Raw genomic sequence first — 24,759 nt, 5'->3', positions numbered from 1 at the left:
TCAGTGATGCTGGTTGGGTGATGACTTCTGGGCATGATATGACTGCTGCACTCTTGGACTGACCGTAGCTATGATTACTTATGCAAGACGTGTATAACATTAGTCCTGTACTGTCAATATTCTATTTAGGGAACAAGAGATACTTGTTGATCCCACCCCTTCCTGAGGGTTTATTTATGGAAGTTGGTGGTTGATAGGGAAAGGAGACAACTCTTCTTCAGGTATAGATGTTGGCAAGGTGCTCATGACCCTGTAAAGAAACCTTAATGAAATTCTCTGGTTGTTGAAAGAAAACAAAATTGAGACCTAGAAGTAGAGGAGTGGCTAGTTTGGAAGAGAAGGAGCATTTTTGGGAGTAGAAGGAGACAGAAGAGGATAGTAGGGCTGAATAGGATCAAAGTTCATTATGTACACACATGAAAATGTCATAATGATTTCCATCCTCTGTAATTGATTTATGTTAATAAGAACATATCTCTAGTTCTACCTTGAAAAAAAATGCAGTTATATAGCTAGCAAGCTGGCAGCAGTCTGGAATGCTGAGGTTCTCCAGAAGGTGCATTGTGCTCAAATCAGTGCCCAATATATGGTTTCTCCCATTACTCAGGCTTCACAGTTCCTGGATGGAGATATGGAAATGGAAATGGAAATGGTACCTTATCAGCATCCCCATTGAACCACCAGCCAAACTTTTGCTTTATGACCCAAAAGCTTATGCTTTGTTGGCCTGGAAGTTTTGACCCCAGAATTGGGGGTGCTTTGGTCAGGAGATATCCCACTGAACTGAAAGTTGATGCTACTCTCTAGCTACATTGGAAGCAACCATAGAGTTAGGAGGGGTGGTTGATCCAGACCAAATGAAATTGGACTCTTTCCCCACAATGGAGGTAAGGAACTCAAGAAATCTGCACTGTGATTAAAGCCAACGGGAAACTACAACAACTCAACCCAGGTAGGATGATACATAACCCAGACCCTTCAAGAGTGAAGGCATTGGTCACTTCTCCAGGTAAAGGACCAAGAATCCCTGATGTGCTTGTTGAGGGTGGAGGGACTAGGGAACGGGTGTAGAAGATAGTCATAACTCCAGCTAAGGCTACGAAATCTGTTATAGAAATGGGGATTGTTAGTGCCAAGAATGTTTCTGTCCCTATTGTGTCCAGACTATGTTTGAGAAGATAGATGCATTTATTAAGCAAATATCTGTGTTTTCAATCCTTTTGTGTTCCTTTATCCAGTAATGTAATGACTGAGATGCTATCAGTCCTTAAATGTTCTTAAATTTATCTTATCATAGTTAAGCCATAGGATACTAAAAGACCACATTCCTCCAGGGACCTTGCCAATTTTCTGAGGAAAATACAGTGCATTTTCACTGGTTGTGAGATAACTATATAACATTAGTCTCAAGTAAGAAACACGTTTCGAAGAAGCTCCTCCCCCTAGAGTGCGTGGCACGTTTCAGTGGTAACCACCTACATAAAAGGAAGTCTTGTGAGGGAAACTCTGCTATTTGCTTCACTTCCTGCTGTTGACAGTGTTAATCATTGCTGCAGCTGTGCATCGTCACTGACATCAGACTCCAGTGTCTCTGAGATCCAGTGCACACTGAAGATCGGTAGCTCTCCAGGAGTCTTCAAGGCACCAGGTTTGGAAGTGCTGAGGCATCTGTCTTTGTAACCTGAACAGCTCCCAGGTTCCAGCCATTGTTGGACTGGGCTGTGTGGACCCATCCAGCACACTGTAAGTCATTCTTGGAAGCCCTCTCTTATATACTCACTCTATGTGGTCTTTCCCTTGGAGAACCCTACCTAAAGCCATCTGTTGATCTCTTGTTCCCCCTACCCCCCCAGCAATGCTGGGCACCCAGGACTTCCTCAGCTATTATCTTCTCTCTTGTTCCTTTCTGCATAGCTCAGTGAGTTCTACTCTAGAAAAAAAGATAAAGAACAATGCTTTCTGACCCTTGGTTTGAGAGAGTAAGTGGGTTATATTTCAACCCAGGTCCTGGGGCTCTGGGAGGCCCAACGATTCATTAAAGTTCCTCCCTGACCTTCACTTCTTGCCTGTCATATTGCCTCTTTCCCATAATCATTTACAACAAGAAATCAAATTCTGCCTTTCGTTATTTATCATATTAATCTGTTCACAATCTTTCTACTTCTTATTCTTAATGGAAGCATCAGACTTCTTAGAGAGGTCAGTTTGCTGTTTTCTGAGAGGATATGGCCATAAAACTTCTCCTTTGCCCCACATGACTGAATGGCAAATCAGCCAGCGTTAGCCTTGAGTTTGTTTTTCAGCAGGTGATAACAGGAGATGGAGAAGTCAGAGGGAAGAAAGTCTGTTTCCCAGGCCACAGTGGAGAATGGCATGGAGAACCCAGGCCTCGAGCTCATGGTAATTCAGTATGGTGGCTGCTGTGTTGTGTGGCTCTGCCCGCTTTCTCAGTCTCTAGATCCCCTGATAGGATTTGCATGGCTGATCTCATATTTACTTGTTCTTGTAGGAAGGCGGAAATCTTGAGCAAAGATACACACTGGAGGAAGTGACACAGAGGCACAGCCTGGAGGATGGCTTGGGGCATTCCTCTCTCTGGAGGTAAGGGTGCTCTGGATTCCAGCTTAGTTATCAACCAAGAACCTGGGGGTGGGGGGCAGGGAAGAAAAGTGACTGAGAACAGATCGAAGCTACTCATTCTTAGATTGCTTAACTCACAGACAGGACCAGGATCACTGCATGTTACTACATAAACGTGTATTTTATAAAATTAACTGAACGTCAGCCCATGACTTAGACAAGACCATCAGTGCCTGCCGGGACAACACTAAGAAAAGAATAGCAACAGCAATAACAGTAAATGTCTAACATTGATTGAGCACGACTATGATGAACAATGGACCTTGTTCATTTTTGTAGACACAAAATTTCATCCTTTTGTTAGCAGTTTAACAGTCAATAATGTAAATTCTATGGTCAGTCTGCTTAGGGCGTTGCTGAACTTGGCCCAGGAATGTCCTGGTTTGTTTGTTTGTTTTTTGTTTGTTTTTGTTTTTCTTGTTTGGGTTTGGATCTTTGCTGTTCTCTTCTTTTTCTTTCTTCTCTGCTTTTTGATAAAATGTTACTACATAGTTATAGCTGGCTTGGTACTCATTTATAAGCTAGGGTGCCCTTGGATTTACTCATATGCTCTTCCCTCCAACTCCTGAGGGCTGGGATTAAATTCTTGCTGTTAAGTACGTGGGTGGAATTTCATGTTGGTCTAGTGTTACACATCTGTTAACTCTGTACCTTGAAGGCTGATACAGGATGATGAATTCTGGTCTTAATGAGTGTGAGAATAGCCTGGGAAGTACAGTAGGATGCTCTTTCAACCCTCCCCCCATCAAAGTTACTTTTTCCTCTTAAGCATAATTTAGACATGAATGTTATTAATACTTTTTGCTTACCTGCCAAGGATGATTACCAACTGGCACACTAGTGTGCTGATCTGAGATCTCCACCGTCACACCCAGCAGGACTGATGATCCTCAAGTACTTGAACTCTTTATTTAATGTATGTGAGTGCACTGTTGCTTCTTCAGAAACAACAGAAGATGGCATCAGACCCCATTATAGATGGTTGTGTGTCACCATGTGGTTGCTGGGTATTGAACACAGGAACATTGGAAGAGTAATCAGTGCTCTTAACCGCTGAGCCATCTTTCAAGCCCATGCCTGAAGTCTTTAAATTCTAGTAGAGCTTCCCACTTCCCACTCAGGCTTATTCTCCTCTCCTTCTGAAGATGCCTTGCTCGTCATCCACTGTGATAGGTGCGGGACTTATGCCCTCATTCTCCTGTTTCTCAGTTATTCAAATAGTACCTATAATTTTCCTTGCAAGAGAAATAAACCCAAGGGCTCAGCTTGAAATGGGCATGGGGCATAGTCATGACATAGAATAGCTTCCGTTGGAAAACTCTACTGTCTATCAGCACAAATGCTACCTCCCACTTGAAGAGAGATGAGTTCTGGAGGAAGCAGCTGAGAGTAGGTTGGAAAACCCACTGTATAGGTTCTTCATGTCTGCCTGTCTATGTCCTTATTTATGTATGTATCTATCTATGTGTTTATCTATGTATCTAGTATTTATGAACCTATGTATTTATGTATCTATCTATGTATCTATGTATGTATGTATCTATCTATTGGCACATTCTTATTCTTTTACTCTGGCTGGCCTCAAAACTCTTCTGGGCTCAGCTGGGCATACAGCTGTGACTCACCACACCTAGCTTGGTACTTTGTTTCTTTAGACTTTTGGTATTGCTTCTCCACAACACAGTAAAGATCAAATACTGGCTATCTTCTGTGAGGGCTGTATCAAGCAAGGATGTGGGTGTTTTGTGGAGGAAAGTCCTCTCCCAGACAACACATCTACTGAGACTCGGTAGTGGCTATGTTCTGGTTTAGTCCTCTCATTGTATTTGGAGTGAGATGCTTTAGAACTAACTATTTCTATCAAAAGATGTCCTAGTAGGTCATCACTGGAAAGAGAGGCCCATTTGACATGCAAATTTTATATGCCCCAGTACAGGGGAACAACAGGGCCAAAAAGTGAGAATGGGTGGGTAGGGGAGTGGGGGGGTTATGGGGGACTTTTGGGATATCATTGGAATTGTAATTGAGGAAAATACATAATTAAAAAAAAAACTAGCTATTTCCAGTTCCTCATAGCTATCACCTCTGATTTAAACATGCTGGCCTTCTCTGATAGACTTTGCCCTGTCTTACTCCTTTCTTGGCTTTACACACTGGTTATTAGCCTCTGTTTGTGTTGAGATGCAGTTGCCATTCTCCTTTGGATGCTGTACTGGCTAGTTTTGTGTCAACTTGACACAGCTGGAATTATCACAGAGAAAGGAGCTTCAGTTGAGGAAATGCCTCCACAAGATCCAACTCTAAGGCATTTCCTCAATTAGTGATCAAGGGTGAAAGGCCCCTTGTGGGTGGGACCATCTCTGTGCTGGTAGTCTTGGGTTCTATAAGAGAGCAGGCTGAGCAAGCCAGGGGAAGCAAGCCAGTAAAGAACATCCGTCCTTGGCCTCTGCATCAGCTCCTGCTTTCTGACCTGCTTGAGTTCCAGTCCTGACTTCCTTTAGTGATGAACAGCAATGTGGTAGAGTAAGCTGAATAAACCCTTTCCTCCCCAACTTGCTTCTTGGTCATCATGTTTGTGCAGGAATAGAAACCCCGACTAAGACAAATTGGTACCAGCATAGTGGGGTATTCCTGTGACAGCCTGGCCATGTTTTGGGGAGGACTGTGGAAGGACTTTGGAACTTTGGGCCAGAAGATCCATTCGGTGTTAAGAGCTCTGTCGAATGCTGTGTAGGAGCTTGGAAGATAATGTTGAGAACAGTGCAGAGGATGGAGGCCTGGGTTGTGAAATTTCAGAGGGAAGATTAAAGACTTTTCAGGGCCATTGCTGTTTTGATTGTGAAGATTCTGTAGTTCTGGTTATCTGGGGCTGAAGAATCAGCTGTGATTAACAAGATACCAGAACTACTAAAGCAAAAACTTTGCATTACTGGGACTATTGATGCTGGTTAGCTGGAGCTAAGAAATTAGCAGTGATTAAGAAGAGACCAGCATCATTGAGGTGACATCTTCTGGGAAGTGTTTTCTGAACGCACAAAGAGTCTGTGTTCCAGAGATAGCCAAGGTTGTACTCCTGCTGCAGTGGGACTTGGTAATGTGTAAGGGTCACCCAGGTGGTACTGGTTTTGAAGGCATGAAGGGGTCATGCAGAGCAGCTGAGGCTCGGCACTGTAAGAGGCCATGGAAGGCCAATGGTGAAGGTGCAGCCTCAGTTGCAATTGACGGCCCAGGACTGAAGGGGTCATGCAGTGTTTTGGAGATGCCAGTACCATGAGATGACCACCAAGAGCAGCAGTAGCAGTGGAGTACAGGCATCTGGAGCCTAGAGGATGACTCGTGTGCTACAAAGGGCATGGTTGGAGAAGTGATCCAAGCCCTTGGAGGAGCCCAGAAGATCGTGAGTTGGATCCCAGACATTGGACGGTTGGAGATTGATTTTTGCTTTTGATTGTGACTGTGCCCTGACATTTTCCCTCTTGAAGGAAGAAACTCTTTTAGTGGAGCCCACAGTTAAGAGACTTTTAATTGTAAAAAGATTTTGGATTTTAAAAGAGATGGATATTTTAAAGAAATTGAAAATTTAAGAATATGTAAAAACTGTGGGACGTTTAAAGTTATTTAGATCTTGGGGATTAAAAAGAATGTAAGGGTTGAGGCTTACTGGTGATGTGTTTGTGTGTCAAGTTGACAAGGGGTCAATTGTACTGGCTAGTTTTGTGTCAACTTGACACAGCTGGAGTTATCACAGAGAAAGGAGCTTCAGTTGAGGAAATGCCTCCATAAGATCCAACTCTAAGGCATTTCCTCAATTAGTGATCAAGGGGGAAAGGCCCCTTGTGGGTGGGACCATCTCTGGGTTGGTAGTCTTGGGTTCTATAAGAGAGCAGGCTGAGCAAGCCAGGGGAAGCAAGCCAGTAAAGGACATCCCTCCTTGGCCTCTGCATCAGCTCCTGCTTCCTGACCTGCTTGAGTTCCAGTCCTGACTTCCTTTAGTGATGAACAGCAATGTGGTAGAGTAAGCTGAATAAACCCTTTCCTCCCCAACTTGCTTCTTGGTCATCATGTTTGTGCAGAAATAGAAACCCTGACTAAGACAGATGCTTTGTAAATTTCTCTATTCGCTATGCAATTAGATTATCCAGCTCTTAAGTTCAAAACCAGTTGTGTAAAAAGAATAATTCATTTGAGCTAGCATAGAATAGCTCTCAACTGTGAGAGTGCTGTCCTCCCATACAAACACTTGCAGGTAGGCACAGTGCCAGTGTTCACTCACTTAGCAGTTAAACATTTCAATTCAATTTCTACTTATAGCACTGATACAACTGCTCAAACCATACCATCATGTAGGTAAGAGCTTGATTCTGTTAGCAAGATGCTGGACCAGGCAAGATACAGAGTTCAGGGACTTGTGTATGTGCTTCTGTGACTGCTTGTTTAGTTTAAAAGTTTGCATTTTTTTTTCTCTTTTTCATTTGGATGTATAGTCCATCTTTTTTTTTTTTTTTCTTTTTCATACTCAGTTCCAACCTGGTTTTCTAGGATTCCATTGTTCATGGCATTTTGCAAATATTTAGATGATTTCTGAAGTACTTTGAACTTCCCAGGAAATGGTGGTTTGTGATGAGGAGGAGAAACCCTAAGCCTGTGCTTCCTATTGACTCTTAGACTCATGCATGTCCCCTCCATTTTTCAGTGGCTTTGCCCAACAGGTATTTAATTGGGCATAGTTTTAAGCCAGCTTCACTGTGTGAATTAGGAAACAGGTAGCATATTTATTTATTTGTTTATTTATTTATTTTTATTTTTATTTATTTATTTATTTTTGGTCTTTTCAAGACAGGGTTTCTCTGTGTAGCCCTGGCTGTCCTGGAACTCACTTTGTAGACCAGGCTGGCCTTGAACTCAGAAGTCCGCCTGCCTCTGCCTCCCAAGTGCTGGGATTAAAGGCGTGCGCCACCACCGCCCAGCTTATTTATTTATTTTAAAAAAGATTTATTTAGTTATTATATGTAAGTACACTGCAGCTGTCTTCAGACACACCAGAAGAGGGCATCAGCTCTCATTAAGGATGGTTGTGAGCCACCATGTAGTTGCTGGGATTTGAAATCAGGACCTTCAGAAGAGCAGTTAGTGCTCTTAATCTCTGAGCCATCTCTCCAGCCCCAGGGAGCATATTTAAACTAGAATAACCAGAAGAGAGTTTACTCATAAAGAGCCCATTATGTGCAAATAAAGTATAATGACAGGTGTGTGAAAATACCATAATAAAGCCCAATACTGACCTAAAAATAGAATTAAGAAAAAACAAAAAGAATAGTTGGAGAGGTGGCTCAGTTGTTAAGTACATCACTGCTCTTTCAGAGGACTCAGGATTAGTTCCTAGAGACCATGTCCAGTGGCTTACAACTATCTGTGATGTTAACTCCATAAGCTCTGGGGTTTCCTCTGGCCTCTGCATGCACAATCCTCACCTCCACAAATATGCACGTAACAATAACAAACAAAGATGGACATTTGAAAATGTTATGAAGTAGAGCTGAGTCACGGGAAGGATGGTACTTGATCTAAGGTTCGAAACAGTGAACACAATCTATTCCTAGACTAGAAGGGTATAGTGCAACAGAACCCGGTAGTATAGTCAGATCAGAATCCCTCCCTGCTTAGACGTGAACTTGATGTATTGTGAGCTCTTGTGAGGTCCCATGGGCAGAAATTCAAGAGACAATCCAAGGGGTTTGGAGTTCAGTGGTATATCCTCACAGTTTGAACTCCCAGGATCTAAACAGGGTGCAGTGAGGACCTGGAGGAGCAACCAAAAGACCTGGAACTCATGGGAAATCTAGAGTCAAAAGTGAGAGCATTGCTTTGTGTACTTTGTGAGTGATGTTCAGACTGCAAGAACAGCCACCTCCAGGGTTATTAGAGGATCACTGCTGTCAGGTACTGACACTGTAAACTTTCTGACTCATTACTTTTCCCCTGAGCACAGATGGTGTCAGAGATCTTGAGATCTCAAACATCCTACTGAAGTGATGGTTTTAGACAATCCAAGGGTGATAACAGTTTTGCGCTCTCTTTTACTTCCCTGTATCTGAGCATGTACACCCTGTTGAGGCAAATCTGGGTTAGACTTCCTGCAGAAGATAAGGGGAGAGAGGTGAGACTGAAGAAGGAAGGATATAGGGCCTATGGTTATAACAGGTTCAACTGTAAGTTAAGTGGGATAGGCACCAATAAATAAGGAGCCCAATACTGTGTGGACCAAGACCCCAGATCATTTAGCAGTTGGTCCCACCAGTGGTAAGCATCATACCTTACCACCATAGTCAGACAGGTCACTTCTAGCTGGGTTCACTTTCTCTGGAGCTTCCAAGAGTGTGGGAGTGGGATGTTTTTGCACACATAGCTTCAGTGTGCTAAGGACACTTAGGATGGCAAAGGCAGATAATGGGGTCAGGTAAGGCACAGCCTGGGGCAATGATGGAGAGTTTAGGTTCAGGATCCAAGCTACTCAGAGACAAGCTCTCCTCTTGACAATGTCTGTGACTTTGGGAAAGTTACTCAGCTTCCTGGCTTTCAGATTGCAATAGCAGCACCTCCAGGGTTATTAGAGGATCAGTGTTAGTATTCGCAACTCCTTTGAGCCCAAACACATGGAAAACACTATACAAAGCAGTCTTGAGTAGTTCTTGCTGGGCATCTTCTCTCAGGCCTGTCAACCTAGTGACCCTTGAGGTTAGTGCTGTTTTCTCTCCTATCTGCCAAAGTATGAAGAACTGCTCAAAGTGCTAGCTTTGTGTGGTCTTAGGGTGCTGTGATAGAATAGGCTCTAAGAAGGACAGGCAGAATATAGAAGGCAAGCAATGTCTGTCCTTAGGATAAACACAGAACATCATCCGTTTCTGTGGTAGAAAATCACCAATGACAGCTACTCCATGCGGAGTCAGCCTTCCTGACCTGATGTACAGGTGAAACGTCAGAGCTGGCCTTTGGGGGCCTCGTTGGAGTACTACAAACATCTGCATCTGATTAATTTTCTCTGTTATCTAAGAACAAACTTTGCCTGACCCATCGAGTTCAAAGAATTGCACAAACTGGATGAAGTAATGCTCGCATTTTAATTTTGGCTTCTCAGCAGGAGGATTCTTCAGCCTTTCACCAAGGCGAGAAGTTTCTTTGAAAGACATGCTGATTTATTCAGAAAGATCCTGCTTGGTCTCTTGTGTTTAGGTGAGATCATGAGAAATCATGGAGGGGAAAGCAGGAGCATTTTCACAACTGTCAACTATGTCAAGGCTATGGCTGGGTGAAAACTAATCGTACTCATAAGTTAACCTAAAGGCTCTATGAGGTACAGATCTAACTGCCTGAAGGTAAAAATAATTTATTGCCTCAGACCCAGAAGGATAAATGAAATCCAAAGATAAGCTACAGTTCAAAACCACACTATTTGACAGGTCTAAATTTTTAAGAATAAAAAAAAATCTTTTAGTTCACCTCCTTTGTGGTGCTTGGATTTGATTCAGGGCTCATGTCTGTAGAATTTATGAACGATGCCCTTATACATAACTCATTTACTGCTTTATACTTAAAATCAGTGTGATACACTATTTTTGAAAGACAGAAAACCTTGTTTATTTATGCTGTCAGGGGCATATGGAGCATTGATTAGGAGTAGCTGGGATGATGAGATCACAAATTATCCTTTGGGGTGAATCTGAGGTCCCAAGGGAAGCATCATGTGGCTATTCCTCCTAGTGTCAGCCTCCTTACATGGCTTTACTGTAGAAAAAGTTTAATCACTTGACATCTCATCTTAGCTGAGGTAAAAATCAAGTTCAAGAACAGATGCCTGATTCCAGAGTCTGACAGTGGATGTGAACCACATCTAATGCAGATATTGGGGACAACAGCTAAACAGAAGTGGGTGAGACTCTCACAGGGGGAGAGAGGAATGGCTTCATTCTGCATGGGGGTTCGGCCTTCCTGACCCCCACTCTTCCCCTTCTCTTCACAGCTTATGCCGCCTACTTCCTGGCAGCTTGCATCCTGAACTTCCAGAGGGCACTGGCCTTGTTTGTCATCACCTGTCTTGTGATCTTCATCCTGGCTTGCCATTTTCTGAAAAAATTCTTTGCTAAAAAATCACTAAGATGCTTGAAGCCCTTGAAAAACACCCACCTGAAACTTTGGGCAAAGCGGTAAGTGTGTCGATCAGCTTTTGTTGCTGTTCACAAAATACCTAAGAACAATGCAAAAGCTGTCCTGGCTCCCAGTTTCAGAGGCTTAGCGTATGGTCACTTAGCCCCATAAGTGTTGGCTGCTGATAGGGTAGAAATATCATGGTGGGAAGTGAGCAGATGAAATAAACTGTTCACATCATGGAGGCTAGGAGGCAAGGACGTCAGTAGGGCAAGGGACCTGGCACAAGGTGTCCCAGTAATTGACCTCCACCACTTGGGTCTCAGCTTCTATAGCTTCCTCTACCTCCTAACAGTCCTTTAAATTGTGAACGCATCAATGGAGTAACTCACCAATGAGGGCTTTCCTTTCCCCTCCCTTTCTCTTTCTTGTCTTTTATTTTTCTTTATCATGAGACAAGGTCTCTTGTCCAGGGTGGTCTCAGAACTCTTTATGTAGCCAAGGATGTAACAAAGGATGACTCTGGACTTCTGATCCTCCTGCCTCCACCTCTTGAGTGCCAGGATTACACATGCACTACCACACTCAGTTCATGGAATGGTGGGGATTTAAGCCAAGGCCTTGTGCATCCTAGACAAGAGATGGCTGAGCATCAAAACCATCTCTTGAATATCTTCTTTTGACAGTTCATGAGTGGCCTCCAGGCTCTTACCTATGCAAAGGCCAGGTTGCCTCTCCCTGCCCTGAGATTTAGCCCCTTCCCCTCTAGTTCTCCAGAGCCCCTCTACTGGCTTTTGTCTTTATAGCCCTTTAGGGCAGTGGCTGTCAACCTTCCTAATGCTGTGACCTCTAAATTAAGTTCTTCATGCTGTGGTAACCCCCAACCAGAAAATGGTTTCATTGCTAACCTAATTGCAATTTTGTCACTGTTATGTATCATAATTACATGATGGTTATTGTAATGTAAATATCTGATATGTATGTTATTGTAATGTAAATATCTGATATGTATGTTATCTGATATACGAGTGCCTGAAGGGGTCTTGTCCCACAGGTTGAGAAACACTCTTAGAGTCTAGGCACAAACTTGCTCATAAACATAAATGAACTGTTTTTTCAATTCTATGTGTATGAGTGTTTTGTCTGCATGTATGCATGCATGACAAATGCATGACTGGTAACCACTGTGTTCAGAAGAGCGCATTAGATCTCTTTGGGCTCGAGTTACAGATGGCTGGTGAACCACCGTGTGGGTGCTGGGAATTGATCCTGAGTCCACCACAAGCATAAGTATTTTCAGGTGCTCAGCCAGTTCTCCAATCCCAAATCCCAATCTTAAAATCACATTCCTTCTGCCTCCTCTTCCTAAGGTTTGCAACACATGACTGACTCCTTATTTATTTTGGTAGGCTAGGGATTGGACCCAGGGTCTTGTACTTTCTAGGTGATGCTCTGCTAAGCTATATCTGCAGCCTCTAGTCTATGTTGTAAAGGCTGTATGTCCGTAGATGGTGTATTTGATCCCAGCCTTTGGAGTGGTTAAAAAAGGAGTAGCAATCCACAGGGGACCAGCTCATCATTTTCTTCTGTTTTCAGTATTTGGATTAGTCACTGGAAGCACCTTCATCCTTCATGGATGAGTCTGTACATCACATTTTATTGATATGTCTGTATGAGAAAGGAGAAGTCATGTGGTTTGTATCCTCAGATCAGACACTTATTTATGTAAATTGGGAGGGGGGAGCAGAAGCTAGGGAGCTACCAGATGATTCTCAAGGTCCATCTCTGACTAATGAGGAATAAGCTCTTGTGTTATCTCAGGGATTCTCCGACTAGGGGCTTCTCTGCTGTTCATCACCTGAGTTGGTGACAGAGCGTTGTTATTCCTCCTCCAGGGTGTTCATAGGACTCTCTGTTGTTGGCCTCATCCTCTGGCTGGCTCTTGACACAGCTCAAAGGCCAGAGCAGCTGATCTCCTTTGCAGGAATCTGTATGTTCATCCTCATCCTCTTTGCCTGCTCCAAACACCACAGCGCGGTGAGTTTGGGGGAGGGTTTAAGTTGGGCATAGAAACACACAGCAAGGGCTATGTAGAGATTGTAAAGTGCCCATGCCAGGTACTCACGATAAAGACAGAGATAACCAATATTTTCTGGAATCTTCCTCTGACAGGTTTTTTCTATGCAAGTTTGAAAGCTTTTAGAGACATTTGGTCTGTTAATTGTTACTGTGGTATATATGAATCTAGTCAGCATTAAAGAAAAATAAAATCAAATAGAAAGAAAGGAAGGAAGAAAGAAAGAAAGAAGGAGAAAGAAAGGAAGGAAGGGAGGAAGGGAGGGAGGAAGGAAGAAAACAAATCATTGCAGAGAATCATATAGCATTGTGCAGGAATGATGTTTGCAGACTCTATTTGCATGTATGTGTCTTTACTGTAATGTAACTTATTTTAAAAATCAGTATGGACATATTTGCCTATGCACAATATCAGCATACTTTTTCTATGCTATTTTTGTGGTGGAACTCCATGGCTGAGAGCGACTTGGAGAGGAAAGGGTTTTATTTGTCTTATGTTTTCCCATCACTGTTCATCATCGGAGGAAGTCAGAACAGGAACTCAAACAGGGCAGATGCAATGGAGGGGTGCTGCTGACTGTCTTGCTCAACACGGCTTGATCACGTGCTTTCTCATAGAACCCAGGACCACCAGCCCAGGGGTGGCATCACTCACAATAGACTGGGCCCTTTTCCATCTAATTAAGAATGCCATACAGTCTTGTTTCCAAACCAATCTTATGGAGGCATTTCTCAATTGAGATTACTTCTCCTTAGATGACTTTAGTTTGTGTCAAGTTGACATAAAACTAGCCAGCACAGCTATGTTGTCTGAGACTGTTACCACCCTCACTTAGCCCCACTCCCAGCACATGGTTGAATTAGGCAATGGCTGAGCAAGGTTTGTAACTCATGCTGGAATATTTTCTTTTTGGTTCCAGGTGTGCTGGAGGACAGTGTTTTGGGGCCTGGGCCTTCAGTTCATCTTTGGGATTTTAGTCATCAGAACTGAACCTGGATTTAATGCATTTCAATGGCTGGGAGATCAGATCCAGGTACAGGGAGTTGAATGTCAGAGTTTTTCTTTACCAGGAACCCAGAGATGGTTGATTTGAGGGAAGCAGGGGGCTTTGGAACTACACCTTAATGATGGTATGGGAGAATCTGGTCAGGTAAAGAGAGAGAGAGTAATGGGGTTCAGGTGAGAATACGGAATCCATTTGGGTAGAGAGAATAGTGGGGTTCAGGTAGTATACAGAATGTGGTCGGATAAAGAAAGAGTGGGAGTAATGGGGTTCAGGTGAGAATGTAAGTGTAGAGAAGTGATTTGCTGAGTCTCTCATTTCATGGCCAACTTTTGGGACACGGCACACAGGTGGTCACACCTGAGTCAGATCCCATCTTCCTCTGTGGCCCACCTGTCCTAACTCTCCTCGCTTTTCTTCCCACTTCAGATTTTCCTGGCTTATACTGTGGAAGGATCCAGTTTTGTTTTTGGTGATACACTGGTCCAAAATGTTTTTGCTTTTCAGGTACTACCTGTTTTGTGGGCAGGGATGACAATGTCAGTCAAGGACAGGGGAATAGAGATGGGGACCATGTGTGTGTTCACGAGACCAGAAAGCATTTACCAACTTGATCCCGGAGAGGAGTCTGCTCTTTCCCCATGATCCTTACCATTATGAAATTGGTTTAAAGTCGGGTGTGGGGAAAGACTTGGGAAATATTCTGTGTTTAATGCTAATAGGTTGATAGGCTGCAGTGCATTCTGAGTTTATCCCTAAACTACACTGCATCCAATTCCCTGGGCATTCCCAGAGCTCTGTTTAGAAGCCTGCAAGACCTAGCTCATGACACACTGAGCACACACAGTACAATCTCTCACACGCTGCCTCCGTTCTTGTTGTAGTCTCTGCCAATCATCATTTTCTTTGGATGCGTGATGTCTATTCTTTACTACCTGGGCCTTGTGCAGTGGGTGATTCAGAAGGTGAGGCATTTGGTTTCCACAAAAGAACCTTCAGCTTGAAATTTTCAGGGGGATGAATGAGTTTTTACTTACATGTTGGGGAAGAAAGTAAATACATAGGATATGGAGAATCAGAACCAATTTGAAAAGGCAATCTCTCTGAAGCATCCTGGTATCAAAGGATCACCCAGGCCTGAGATAGGCTGGAGGCAGAACATGGTAAGAAGCTCTTTCATACTGGGTTGAATTTGCTTGTGCTAGAAGCCCCAAGGCCTGAGCTCTGGCTAATATGTTTGCAATTTGTTCTGTTACTTTGGGCCACACTATTTCTCCAGGCTTCAGTTTCTTTAACACTAAGTGGAATAGCAGGGAGGGGTTTTGTTGGACACTATCCAAGACTCCTGCTAATGTTGAAGATTTATGTGTCTGGTTTCTTGTAGGTTGCTTGGTTCCTGCAAATTACCATGGGTACCACTGCTGCAGAGACCCTGGCCGTGGCAGGAAACATCTTTGTGGGGATGGTAAGTACCCTGGAGCCTTCTGTTTTTCTAATCTCTCAAGAACTGAGAGTTTGGCAGAGAACAAATTTGGAAAGAGGATTTTCTCTCTCCTGTCCCTCCCAACCTCCTTCCTTCCTGTTTTTCTAAGACAGGGTCTCATGTAGTCCAGGCTGACCTCATACTCACTATGTAGTTGAGGTTGAACTTGAATTCTTTATTTTCCTGCTTCCCCCATCTCAAGTGCTGAACATATACGTATGTGTCATCACATGGCTTGAAAAGCTCATTTTTCTTATGGAAAGCAGATAAATGGAGACCACGGGGCAGTCAGTCTTTAGGAAAGAATCCTCAGAGCGTCAAGGAGAACTCGATGCCTAATGCACAGTCCAGACACACTATCCAGCTTCTTATATAGGGGAATGTCCTAGTCTAAGCCTTATCCCCCTCAGGAGTTGGGAAGGATAGTTGGATACCTCTGGTTTCTTGCTGTGATTCACCGTGATTTTTCTGAGGTCTCTGAGGAGGCAATGGCTTGTCTTGCTCACGACTATCAGGACTGTTCTTCACACAGCATCTTTCTCAGTGCATCCATCTGTGTGGAAGAGCATGTGTTTGTGTGGAATAGATGTCTTTCTCTTTTGCTCTGATCAAATACCTTGAATAAAAGGTGTATTAAGAGAAAAAGGATTCATTTTGACTCACAGCTTGAGAGTACAGCCATCCTGTTGGGAAGAGCTTAGTGACAGGAGCTTAAGGCCACTGATGCTTGTGCCCAGCACCTAGGACCCAAGCCTAGGAAATGTCCTAACCACTTTTAGAATGGGTCTTTCTGCTTTAATCTAATTAAAATAATCTCTCACAGGCTGACCTATCAAGATAACCGCTCACAGGCATCCCTAGAGTCATTTTTAGGAGATTCTATCAATTACTGATAATCAACATTAACCATTTCAGTGTTAAATCTATGCCATTGACTGGTCAAATCAACATTAGTAGTTGTTCAAATGAGTAAGACGTTAACAATTGGGGTCTTTTTCTCTCAAAGCCTTGGGCTGTTTATCTGCTTTTGATCTGTTTTCAGAGTACTTTTGTATTCTTTTATCATGACCTTACATTTTGCTAAAATTATCTATAATCAGTTGAACTTTTCCAGCTAGACCTAATCATCTAAGAGCAGGAGCCTTGCCTTAATACTCTACTAAGCTAATCCATCGTTTTGCTGACACTCATTAAAGGATACATGACCTCATAGATTAAGGCTAGGTCATTTCCTCCTTGAATCTTCCTAATTAATAAAAAATTACAGACATTTCAAATTATATTTTGTTTAATGACTCTCTCTTCCTCTCTCATCTCTCTTCTCTTCTCTTCTCTTCTCTTCTCTTCTCTTCTCTTCTCTTCTCTTCTCTTCTCTTCTCTTCTCTTCTCTTCCTCTCTCTCTCTCTCTCTCTCTCTCTCTCTCTCTCTCTCTCTCTCTCTCTCTCTCTCTTTCTGTATGTGTATAAGTAGTCATGTATCATGGCTCTCATATGGAGGTCAGAGGATAACTTGTGGATGCTGGGTTTTTCTTTGCTTCTATCTACCGGTGTGAGTTCTAGATATTGATATCAGGTCTCCAGGCTGAACTTTGTTGCTGGCTTGACATTATTTTCTTATTATTTCATACAGCATTAGCTTAGATAAGCTATTTTCAGTTCCTTTAATACATGTTCTGTAGACATCTAGTGTGTGGTCAGCAATGGAACTGTACTCTACAATTTACTCACTAAGCTCATGGACTTAGACACCACAAACAAAGTAAATGACACCAGTTGTCTACAGTATTCTATAATATGCTAGAGGAAGATGTGAAAACAGGCCCTCATGGAGATGGTTGGGCAGGTTTTTGTCCACTGACTGGAAGGGCATGTATCTGATAGGTCCATTCTCTGTCTGGGATAAGCACTTTGACTTGGGGAGTGATACCTTCTTGGTGTGTGACTATTTTTCTTTGTTTTTAGACAGAGGCGCCTCTGCTCATCCGTCCCTACCTTGCAGACATGACCATCTCTGAAATCCATGCAGTCATGACTGGAGGCTTTGCTACCATAGCAGGCACAGTGTTGGGAGCCTTCATATCCTTTGGGGTGAGGCACAGTCAACATAATTGCTCATGGTGCACTCATGTTGAGCCCCACAGTGGTGCTAATCCCATCTGGCTTTACAGATTGACGCATCATCCTTGATTTCTGCCTCAGTGATGGCTGCCCCTTGTGCACTTGCCTTATCCAAACTGGTATATCCAGAAGTCGAAGAGTCCAAGTTCAAGAGCAAGGAGGGACTGAAGCTGCCTCGAGGGTGAGCTGGGGACAGTTCAGGAGATGGTAAGCTGGGCTACAGGAAGAAGCTCAGGGTGCTAGAGACTTCCAGCTTCCCCAAAGGAAGAAGGTCTGTCACTCCATGTCCCCTTTTGCTATCCCTGCTTCCAGCTAATCATTTTCAGTTTTTGTTTGTTTGGACCAAAGCTTCCCACCTAGCATTAGTGAGATAATATACAAATATTCTATGTCCTTGGCATCAAACTTTCATGCAATAACATCTGAATCACTTCAGATTAATCTCCTCTATTATAATTACTGAGGATTCCCACCACCCCTCACAATGGCTGGCTACCCATTTCTTCCATTTTAGGGTCTATAGAGCTTCTCCTCTCTGAGGAGCTGAGATTACTGTAGATAGCATATTCTTTCTCTGTGCCCAATAACCACAGGGAAGAGAGGAACATCCTGGAAGCTGCAAGCAATGGAGCCACAGATGCCATAAGCCTTGTTGCTAATGTGGCAGCCAACCTGATTGCCTTTCTGGCTGTATTGGCCTTCATCAATGCTACCCTCTCCTGGCTGGGGGAAATGGTGGATATCCATGGACTCAGTTTCCAGGTAAAGGCTTATCTGTGTTGGGCATATTTTCCTGACCCTCAGTAAGCTGAAAGCCCGAGGAGGAGAAGAGGGTAGAGGAAGGAGAGGCGGCTAAGCGTCTGGAGTGGCTCCTGGTGCCTGACTTCTGTTGTCTACTCTTCCTTTCCCTTCTTTCTTAGGTCATCTGCTCCTATGTCCTAAGGCCCATGGTTTTCATGATGGGTGTACAGTGGGCAGACTGCCCACTGGTGGCTGAGATAGTGGGAGTCAAATTCTTCATAAATGAATTTGTGGCCTACCAACAACTGTCTCAGTACAAGAACAAACGTCTCTCTGGAGTAGAAGAGTGGATCAATGGCGAGAAACAGTGGATTTCTGTAAGTGACAATCCAGCGAATTACAGAGCGAGAGGTTTGGGCCAGGCATATCTAAGGGTGCCACACAAACATTGTGGGCTTGCAAATGTTTCTCAGTGTCCCAGCCTAACCATGAGACAAGCAGAAGCACATTTGCCAGGACCCAAGCTTCTGTTCCATGTCTCTGTGTTAGTTCTCTCCTGAATTCTGACCCAACTTTGATCTATGAGATAATTGTTGCTTCCTGACACTAGGACAGTCCAAAGAACATATCTTCTCCTAGATGTCCTGATGACCCTTTATCTACACATTCAAACCTCTATGAAACAATCTTTCTTGCTGCTCTCTTAGCATCTCTAGGTCATTTTCTCTGTATCTTTAATAAGAACCCAGCTGGACAAGGAGTCTGGTGGTATTACCATATCATCACAGTGGTTGTAAGTCAGGGGCTGGTTGTTTTCTGAGTATCTTTTGTGCATTCTTTAGAATACTGTAAGAAAGATTTGGTGTGCCTTGGAACTTCTAATATGGTTCTGAGACACACAAGGACTAAATTTATCTACTTGTTTTCTCCCCTCTAGGTGAAAGCTGAAATCATTACAACATTTTCCCTCTGTGGATTTGCCAATCTTAGTTCCATAGGAATCACACTGGGAGGCTTGAGTGAGTTGTTCAATTTCCCCAGGTTCTCAACGTGCCAGGCAGATCCAGCCTTTGCTCACTGCACAGCTGAGGCTAGATAGAGAATCTGGAACGAAGTGGACCTCGCAGGCCACATGTAGCTCAGAGCTAATGCAGTCAGCTCACTATGGTATATCCTTTACAAGCAATGCTTCATCTGCCTGCTCTCCTTTCTGCCAAGGCACAAACAGGTTTTATTTTTAGTTTCATTATAAGGAAGAAGTTATGAACATTATATTTCTATCTTGCTGTTCAACTGCCAAAAGTTCTTTCTGAAATTAATCTTCCCAACAGTTTTTTCTTTTATAAGAGTGATATTTGCACAGGAATTTTAAAAAGATAAATGAAAACAGGAGACAAAGCAGATAAGTGGAGTCAGTGAGCATCACACCTTGTCGGGCAAAAGCTGAGAGTCCTGGAGTACAGAGGAGTAGTTAGTACATGAAGCAGAGGTATTCAGGGTGCTGACTGTGGGTGATGGTTGCACGAATACCAGGAGAGGGGTGGTGGTCTTGGTGGGCTGTGTTTGTGTTGGGTATCTGTGGATGTGTTTGTGTGTCTCTCTGTGTGTATGTGTGCTTCAGTATCCTGAGCTGAGCACTTGGAAGAACCACGTTACAAATGTATCTAAAAAGAAATATAATATGAAAAGAGTGTGTTAAAATGCTGTGTATAACAATCATACTCTGGGGTAGATTCACTAAATTTATGTCACTGATAGCTAATGAAGCAGGTGAAACAGTTTCCTTTTCGTTTATCTTTTTCCTCTCTGCAAAGCACTCATGCACATTGCTGTATGTCTGTCACGTGATAGTTGTGACTCTGGGCTGAGGTGAGATGGATGCTGTCCTCTTCAGTCCTGTGGCTCAAATTCTACATGTAATTCCACTCTGGACTTAATGGTGTAGATCTCAGCTGGCTGACATAGGCATCTGTGCCTGCTTGAGCAGCTCAGAGCCCTGCTTGATTCAGATTCATCTTGAATGGGTTCCAGAACCACTGAGGTGAGGGTCAGATATACAATCCTTGATCCAGGAGTAGTCTGAGTTATGTGTCAAGACTAATGTATGTATGTATGTACCTCTTAAGGAAGCTTTAGCAGGTTTAGGTGGTTGGTCAAAGAACACTAGTCTTCTGACCTGGTTTTTCTTTTTTTTAATTCTTCTAATGGGGACTGATGGGCTACACCTCCTTGCTGTGTGAGGAAGACATCAATTGCTTTCTTTGTTGTCTACAGCATCCATGATACCCCAGAGGAAGAGTGACTTGTGCAAGATTGTGGTCAGGGCCCTCTTCACAGGTGCCTGTGTTTCCTTTATCAGTGCCTGCATGGCAGGTAGGTGCCTAAGCATCATCTCTGGCAGAGACTACAGGATCTCTCTCAGAATGTTTATTTAACTAACCATCCACCCCACAGACACCTAGTCTATGGCGTTACCAACTCCCATCCAAGCAATACAGAACTTTGGACTGCATGTGTCAAATCTGTCTCTTTAAATAACTATTATCTTCTCCATGCAGGAATCCTCTATGTTCCCAGAGGCGCTGAAACTGACTGTGTCTCATTCCTAAACACAAATTTCACCAATAGAACATATGAGACATATGTGTGCTGCAGAGAGCTTTTCCAGAGGTAGGCAACCACCAGGGTTCCTGCTCCCCCCTAGCATATCCTCTTATAATAAGGGAACTTCTGGATGTTGGGAGATGGAGGTCTTGAGTACAGGGTCGTGAGAGCTGTGTGGAGTGTATGAGACACAACATGGATGCTTGTGATTGATAATCTGGACTCTTTTCTCTTAGTAGTTTTTATCTTCATTATTAGTCCTACTGTGTGTGGCAGGTTCCATTTATTAGTGTTGTGTAGCAGAAGGGAAAGAAGTTTGGTCTCTTGGTTAAGAAGTTCCTGTGTTTATTGTGACTGAAATGTATGTGGTCGACATGTGATGATTTTACAGTTGTATAAAACTCAGATTTTTTTTTCCAGATAGAAATAAAGCAGACCAGGAGAAGACAGATTTTAAATTGAAAAGATAACCTTGAGTTCAGATAGTGTGAAGGTTACCTTGTTTACTATGTTCTAGAATATGAAAGGAACCTATCACTGAGCCCAAGGAATCAGTTTTGGGACACATAGAAGAAATGAGGAAGTAGAATATTTGCTGTTGTAAAAGCCAAAAAGGTGCATGCTGGTAGTGGCCTGCAGGTGAGTGGGGAGAGCTCTAGGAAGCTGGACTGAACTGTTATAGAAAGGCCTTGCATGAGCACCTCGAGGAGTCCAATTTTGACCTGCAGGATTCTGGACCTCAGCATGGTTAGCTGTGCTTTACAGAAGGGTGATAACAGGAGAGCAAAAGCATCAGTGTAACAGTCTTAGCAAGAGAGTGAGACACTGACCAGATACAGGCACCACACAAGGGAGAGTCGATAGGACTGACCCTCAACTGCATAGGAGAAAGGCCCAGGGTGAAGAGGAGAAATAATGGTCTTTTCTGACTTGGGTCTGTGTGTCCATCACAAGGAGGAACAAGAAATAGGAGTGAAGGCTAAAGGCATGGCCTCTTCCGGTTCTGGATATGTTAATTTGGAGGTACCTGAGTGACTAGCATATAAAGTGAGTCACAAGTCAACTGGAGTCTGAGGCTCTGGAGAGAGGTCAGAGCTGGAGCCCGATTAGGAGGTGAAGTGTATGTCCTTGATGCGTCCCTGTTCTTAATCAGATGTTAGTTGTAGAACAGGTTAAGAAACAAAGTAAAAGTAAGCGAATTGCAAATTTCATTTATTGTTAAAGCAGAATTTATAAAGTGGCTAGATTGTTTGTCTGGTAGAGTTCTAATGTGTATATTCTCAGTGGATTTTCTAAAGACATACTCAAAGAATCATTGGCATTTAGAAACCCAAAGAAATGTTTTCAGGGGCTGAAAATATCATATAAATCCACTCACAAGTCAGCTAGAGTTTGGCTCAAGTAGTTGTTCAGATGCAGCTCTTGCAGGGGGACTAACAGGGTGCTGTCTGGGACGGCCTGAGTTCTATTTCCCCAAGCACACGGGACTTCCAACCACCTCCATCTCTAGTTCCCATGCTTAAGTCCTCTGCAGGCACCTGCCCTCACATGCACACACCCACACCTGCACATGGACATAGAATCTGAGAAAAATAATAGCTGGATCTGTCTTTCTTTCTGTCTGTCTGTTCATATGTCTATAAAAAATTGGATATTAACTTGAGAGTAGAGGATATTATGGGAGGGATTTGAGGGAGGATAAATGGAAGGGGCTGGAGGGAGGAAAATGATGGAGAGAAGTGACATAATTCTGTTTCAGTTTGAATAAAATGAAAATCAAAAAATCGAGAAAAATAGAAATAACTTTGTCTAATTAATTTGTAGCAATGAAGTACAAACAGTATTTCTTTCTCAAGAAGAAAGTGACCCTAGTTATCAGCTTTTTTTTTATTAAATTAAATTCTGGATCATGTATAAGGTCTAATTTTTTCTCAACTGTTTGGAAATGCCAGACATTTGTAACTGACCTGAGGTTAGGAGCTGGGCACTGGGCAGACAATGGTCAGGGTTCCGTTCTAGCATCGACTAAAGCGTGAGGAGCCAAGCTCGTTCAGTTGGATGTCATGTCCTGGTTATGACAACAGATCTACGCACAGTAGGTTTGTTCTCAGTTACTTGGAAAACTTGTCAATTATGCTGCTTTGTTTGTGTCTGACCCGTGTGTATCTGGTTTTATCATTTCAGTACTTCGCTGAACAGCACCAACATGCCTTCTTTCTCAGGCCCCTGGCAAGACAACGTGTCCAGCCTCAGGAATCTTGCTAGCTGCTGTGACCTCTATACCAGCACTGTGTGTGCATGAGGCTGGTGGGCCGCTGCAAGACAGTTCTCATAGAACAGATTCATATTACCAAATACATTTTCATGTACTTCCTATTCTCTGAGAACCCCACTAAACTCCACAAAGACATGAAATTCATTATAGACCCTCTTGTGCCAAAGTATGGTGGGAATGTAGCTGAGGGGAAAATATGTATGCTGAGGGCTAAGATCCAGGTTCAACCCCGGGCCAGGCCTAGAGTGGGGAGAGTGGGGAAATCAAAGTAGATGCTTAGTTTTAACTTGGGAATGGTGGTCTCTTACCTGTAGGTTCACAGCTAAGGGGATTACCCTAGATTCAAGTCAAGCCTGGCCCAAACATGACATGTCCTCATGCAGGGGTGGAGGTGAGGGGCGATATTTTTAAAGTTATATTGGAAACGTGTGAATTTAAAGACACACATTCTTTTTGTATTGCCAAAGACTTATAAAAACAAGAGCTTCTTTTATTTTCATAAAGAAATAAAAATGATTCTTGTAATAAAGTGTTTTTTGTTTTGTTTTGTTTTTGTTGTTGTTTTCTTCAAGACAAAGTTTCTCTGTGTAGCCCTGGCTGTCCTGGAACTCACTCTGTAGACCAGGCTGGTCTCGAACTCAGAAATCTGCCTGCCTCTGCCTCCCAAGTGCTGGGATTAAAGGCATGCGCCACCACTGCTGGGCAATAAAGTTTTTTTTTTTTTTTTTTTTAAAGTAAGCATTTTTAAAAATTGTGTGTGTGTCTGTGTGTCTGTGGGGGTGTGCGTGTGAGTACAGGTGCCAGAGGAGCCCTGATGTGGGGGTCACCTGGACCTGGAAGTACAGGTGGTCCTGAGACAACCAACATGCATGTTGGAGACTGCACTCCTGTCTGCTGCGGGAACAGTACACACGTAACCACTGAACCATCTTGTAAGCCCCAGTACATACAATCCTAAGGGATATCCATAAGTTACCAGGCTCTGATTTTGATTTGGTATTCTCATTCAGTGCCAGTTACCTGCACTTCAGGTTTATCTAGAATCCTTTAAATAGTTTTGTACCATCCATAAAATTACCCTATAAAAAGCTGGCCAGATAGCCTGAGTTAGACCTCAGGAGGATTTCTCTCAACAGAAATGGGTAAGGGGCACTCACACCAGGGCTACTTAACTCTGTCACTCCCGCACCCTCACTACAGCACTCACACCAGGGCTACTTAACTGTCTCTCCAGCACCTCACTATTCTTGGCTTCAGCTCCTCAGTAAGGGGCCAAGTGTGGGTGACGTATGCCTTGAATCTCTGTGAGTTTGAGGTCAGATTGGTCCACAGGGTGAGCTTCGGGACAGCCTGGGCTACAGAGAGAGACCTTGTCTTGTTCAACAAACCAGAAGGAAAAACAAAATAAAAATGCAAGAGACTCTGCTGGATTTATGGTCTGGTGCGGGTGCCATGCTAAGGAACCCAGGAGCTGTCCAGTGGAGGGGGTGGCAGAGGTAGTGCCATAGACAGCAGTGCTTCCACGGAGTTACCCAGAGCAGCCAGGGATCACAGAGAGGCTGGGTGTCCAATATACCTTGGCATGATTGGGTCATCATCAATAGGCTAGAGAGCATGGAGGACACTAAGACAGCTAATCCTTTGTTATACTCTCTGTGTGGATTTTGGGGATCGAAT

General features: G+C 43.4%; 1 protein-coding gene across 2 annotated transcripts; it reads left to right on the top strand.

The window, feature by feature from the left end:
• The first annotated feature begins 1,570 nt into the window (after positions 1-1,570).
• Positions 1,571-23,554, top strand: LOC147005831 (sodium/nucleoside cotransporter 2-like). 2 transcript variants are annotated; one of them, XM_085834510.1, is made up of 18 exons: positions 1,571-1,743; positions 2,307-2,400; positions 2,510-2,601; positions 9,776-9,870; positions 10,658-10,841; positions 12,678-12,819; positions 13,779-13,892; positions 14,292-14,369; positions 14,747-14,827; positions 15,247-15,327; positions 17,307-17,432; positions 17,513-17,643; positions 18,056-18,224; positions 18,383-18,580; positions 19,141-19,222; positions 20,478-20,576; positions 20,762-20,873; positions 22,992-23,554. In XM_085834510.1, the coding sequence occupies exons 2-18, from the start codon at positions 2,320-2,322 to the stop codon at positions 23,107-23,109; spliced, it is 1,983 nt and encodes a 660-aa protein (XP_085690636.1). In that variant the 5' UTR covers positions 1,571-1,743; positions 2,307-2,319; the 3' UTR covers positions 23,110-23,554. The 2 variants fall into 2 exon arrangements, with proteins under 2 accessions (XP_085690636.1, XP_085690635.1); XM_085834509.1 differs by having other exon boundaries at positions 2,304-2,400.
• The last annotated feature ends 1,205 nt before the right edge of the window (positions 23,555-24,759 follow it).

Source organism: Mus caroli, unplaced genomic scaffold (assembly GCF_978045245.1).
Source record: "Mus caroli unplaced genomic scaffold, Mus_caroli_1 scaffold_2, whole genome shotgun sequence".
Classification (NCBI taxonomy): domain Eukaryota; kingdom Metazoa; phylum Chordata; class Mammalia; order Rodentia; family Muridae; genus Mus; species Mus caroli.
Note: the sequence above shows the minus strand (reverse complement) of the source record. Positions and strands in the feature narration are given on the sequence as shown.

Bases quoted from the DNA above. Each gene is read 5' to 3' on its own strand.
- LOC147005831 (XM_085834510.1), top strand. From the start codon at position 2,320: ATGGAGAAGTCAGAGGGAAGAAAGTCTGTTTCCCAGGCCACAGTGGAG. The intron at 2,401-2,509 runs GTAATTCAGTAT...TTGTTCTTGTAG, and splicing joins ACCCAGGCCTCGAGCTCATG to GAAGGCGGAAATCTTGAGCA. The intron at 9,871-10,657 runs GTGAGATCATGA...TTCTCTTCACAG, and splicing joins GCTTGGTCTCTTGTGTTTAG to CTTATGCCGCCTACTTCCTG.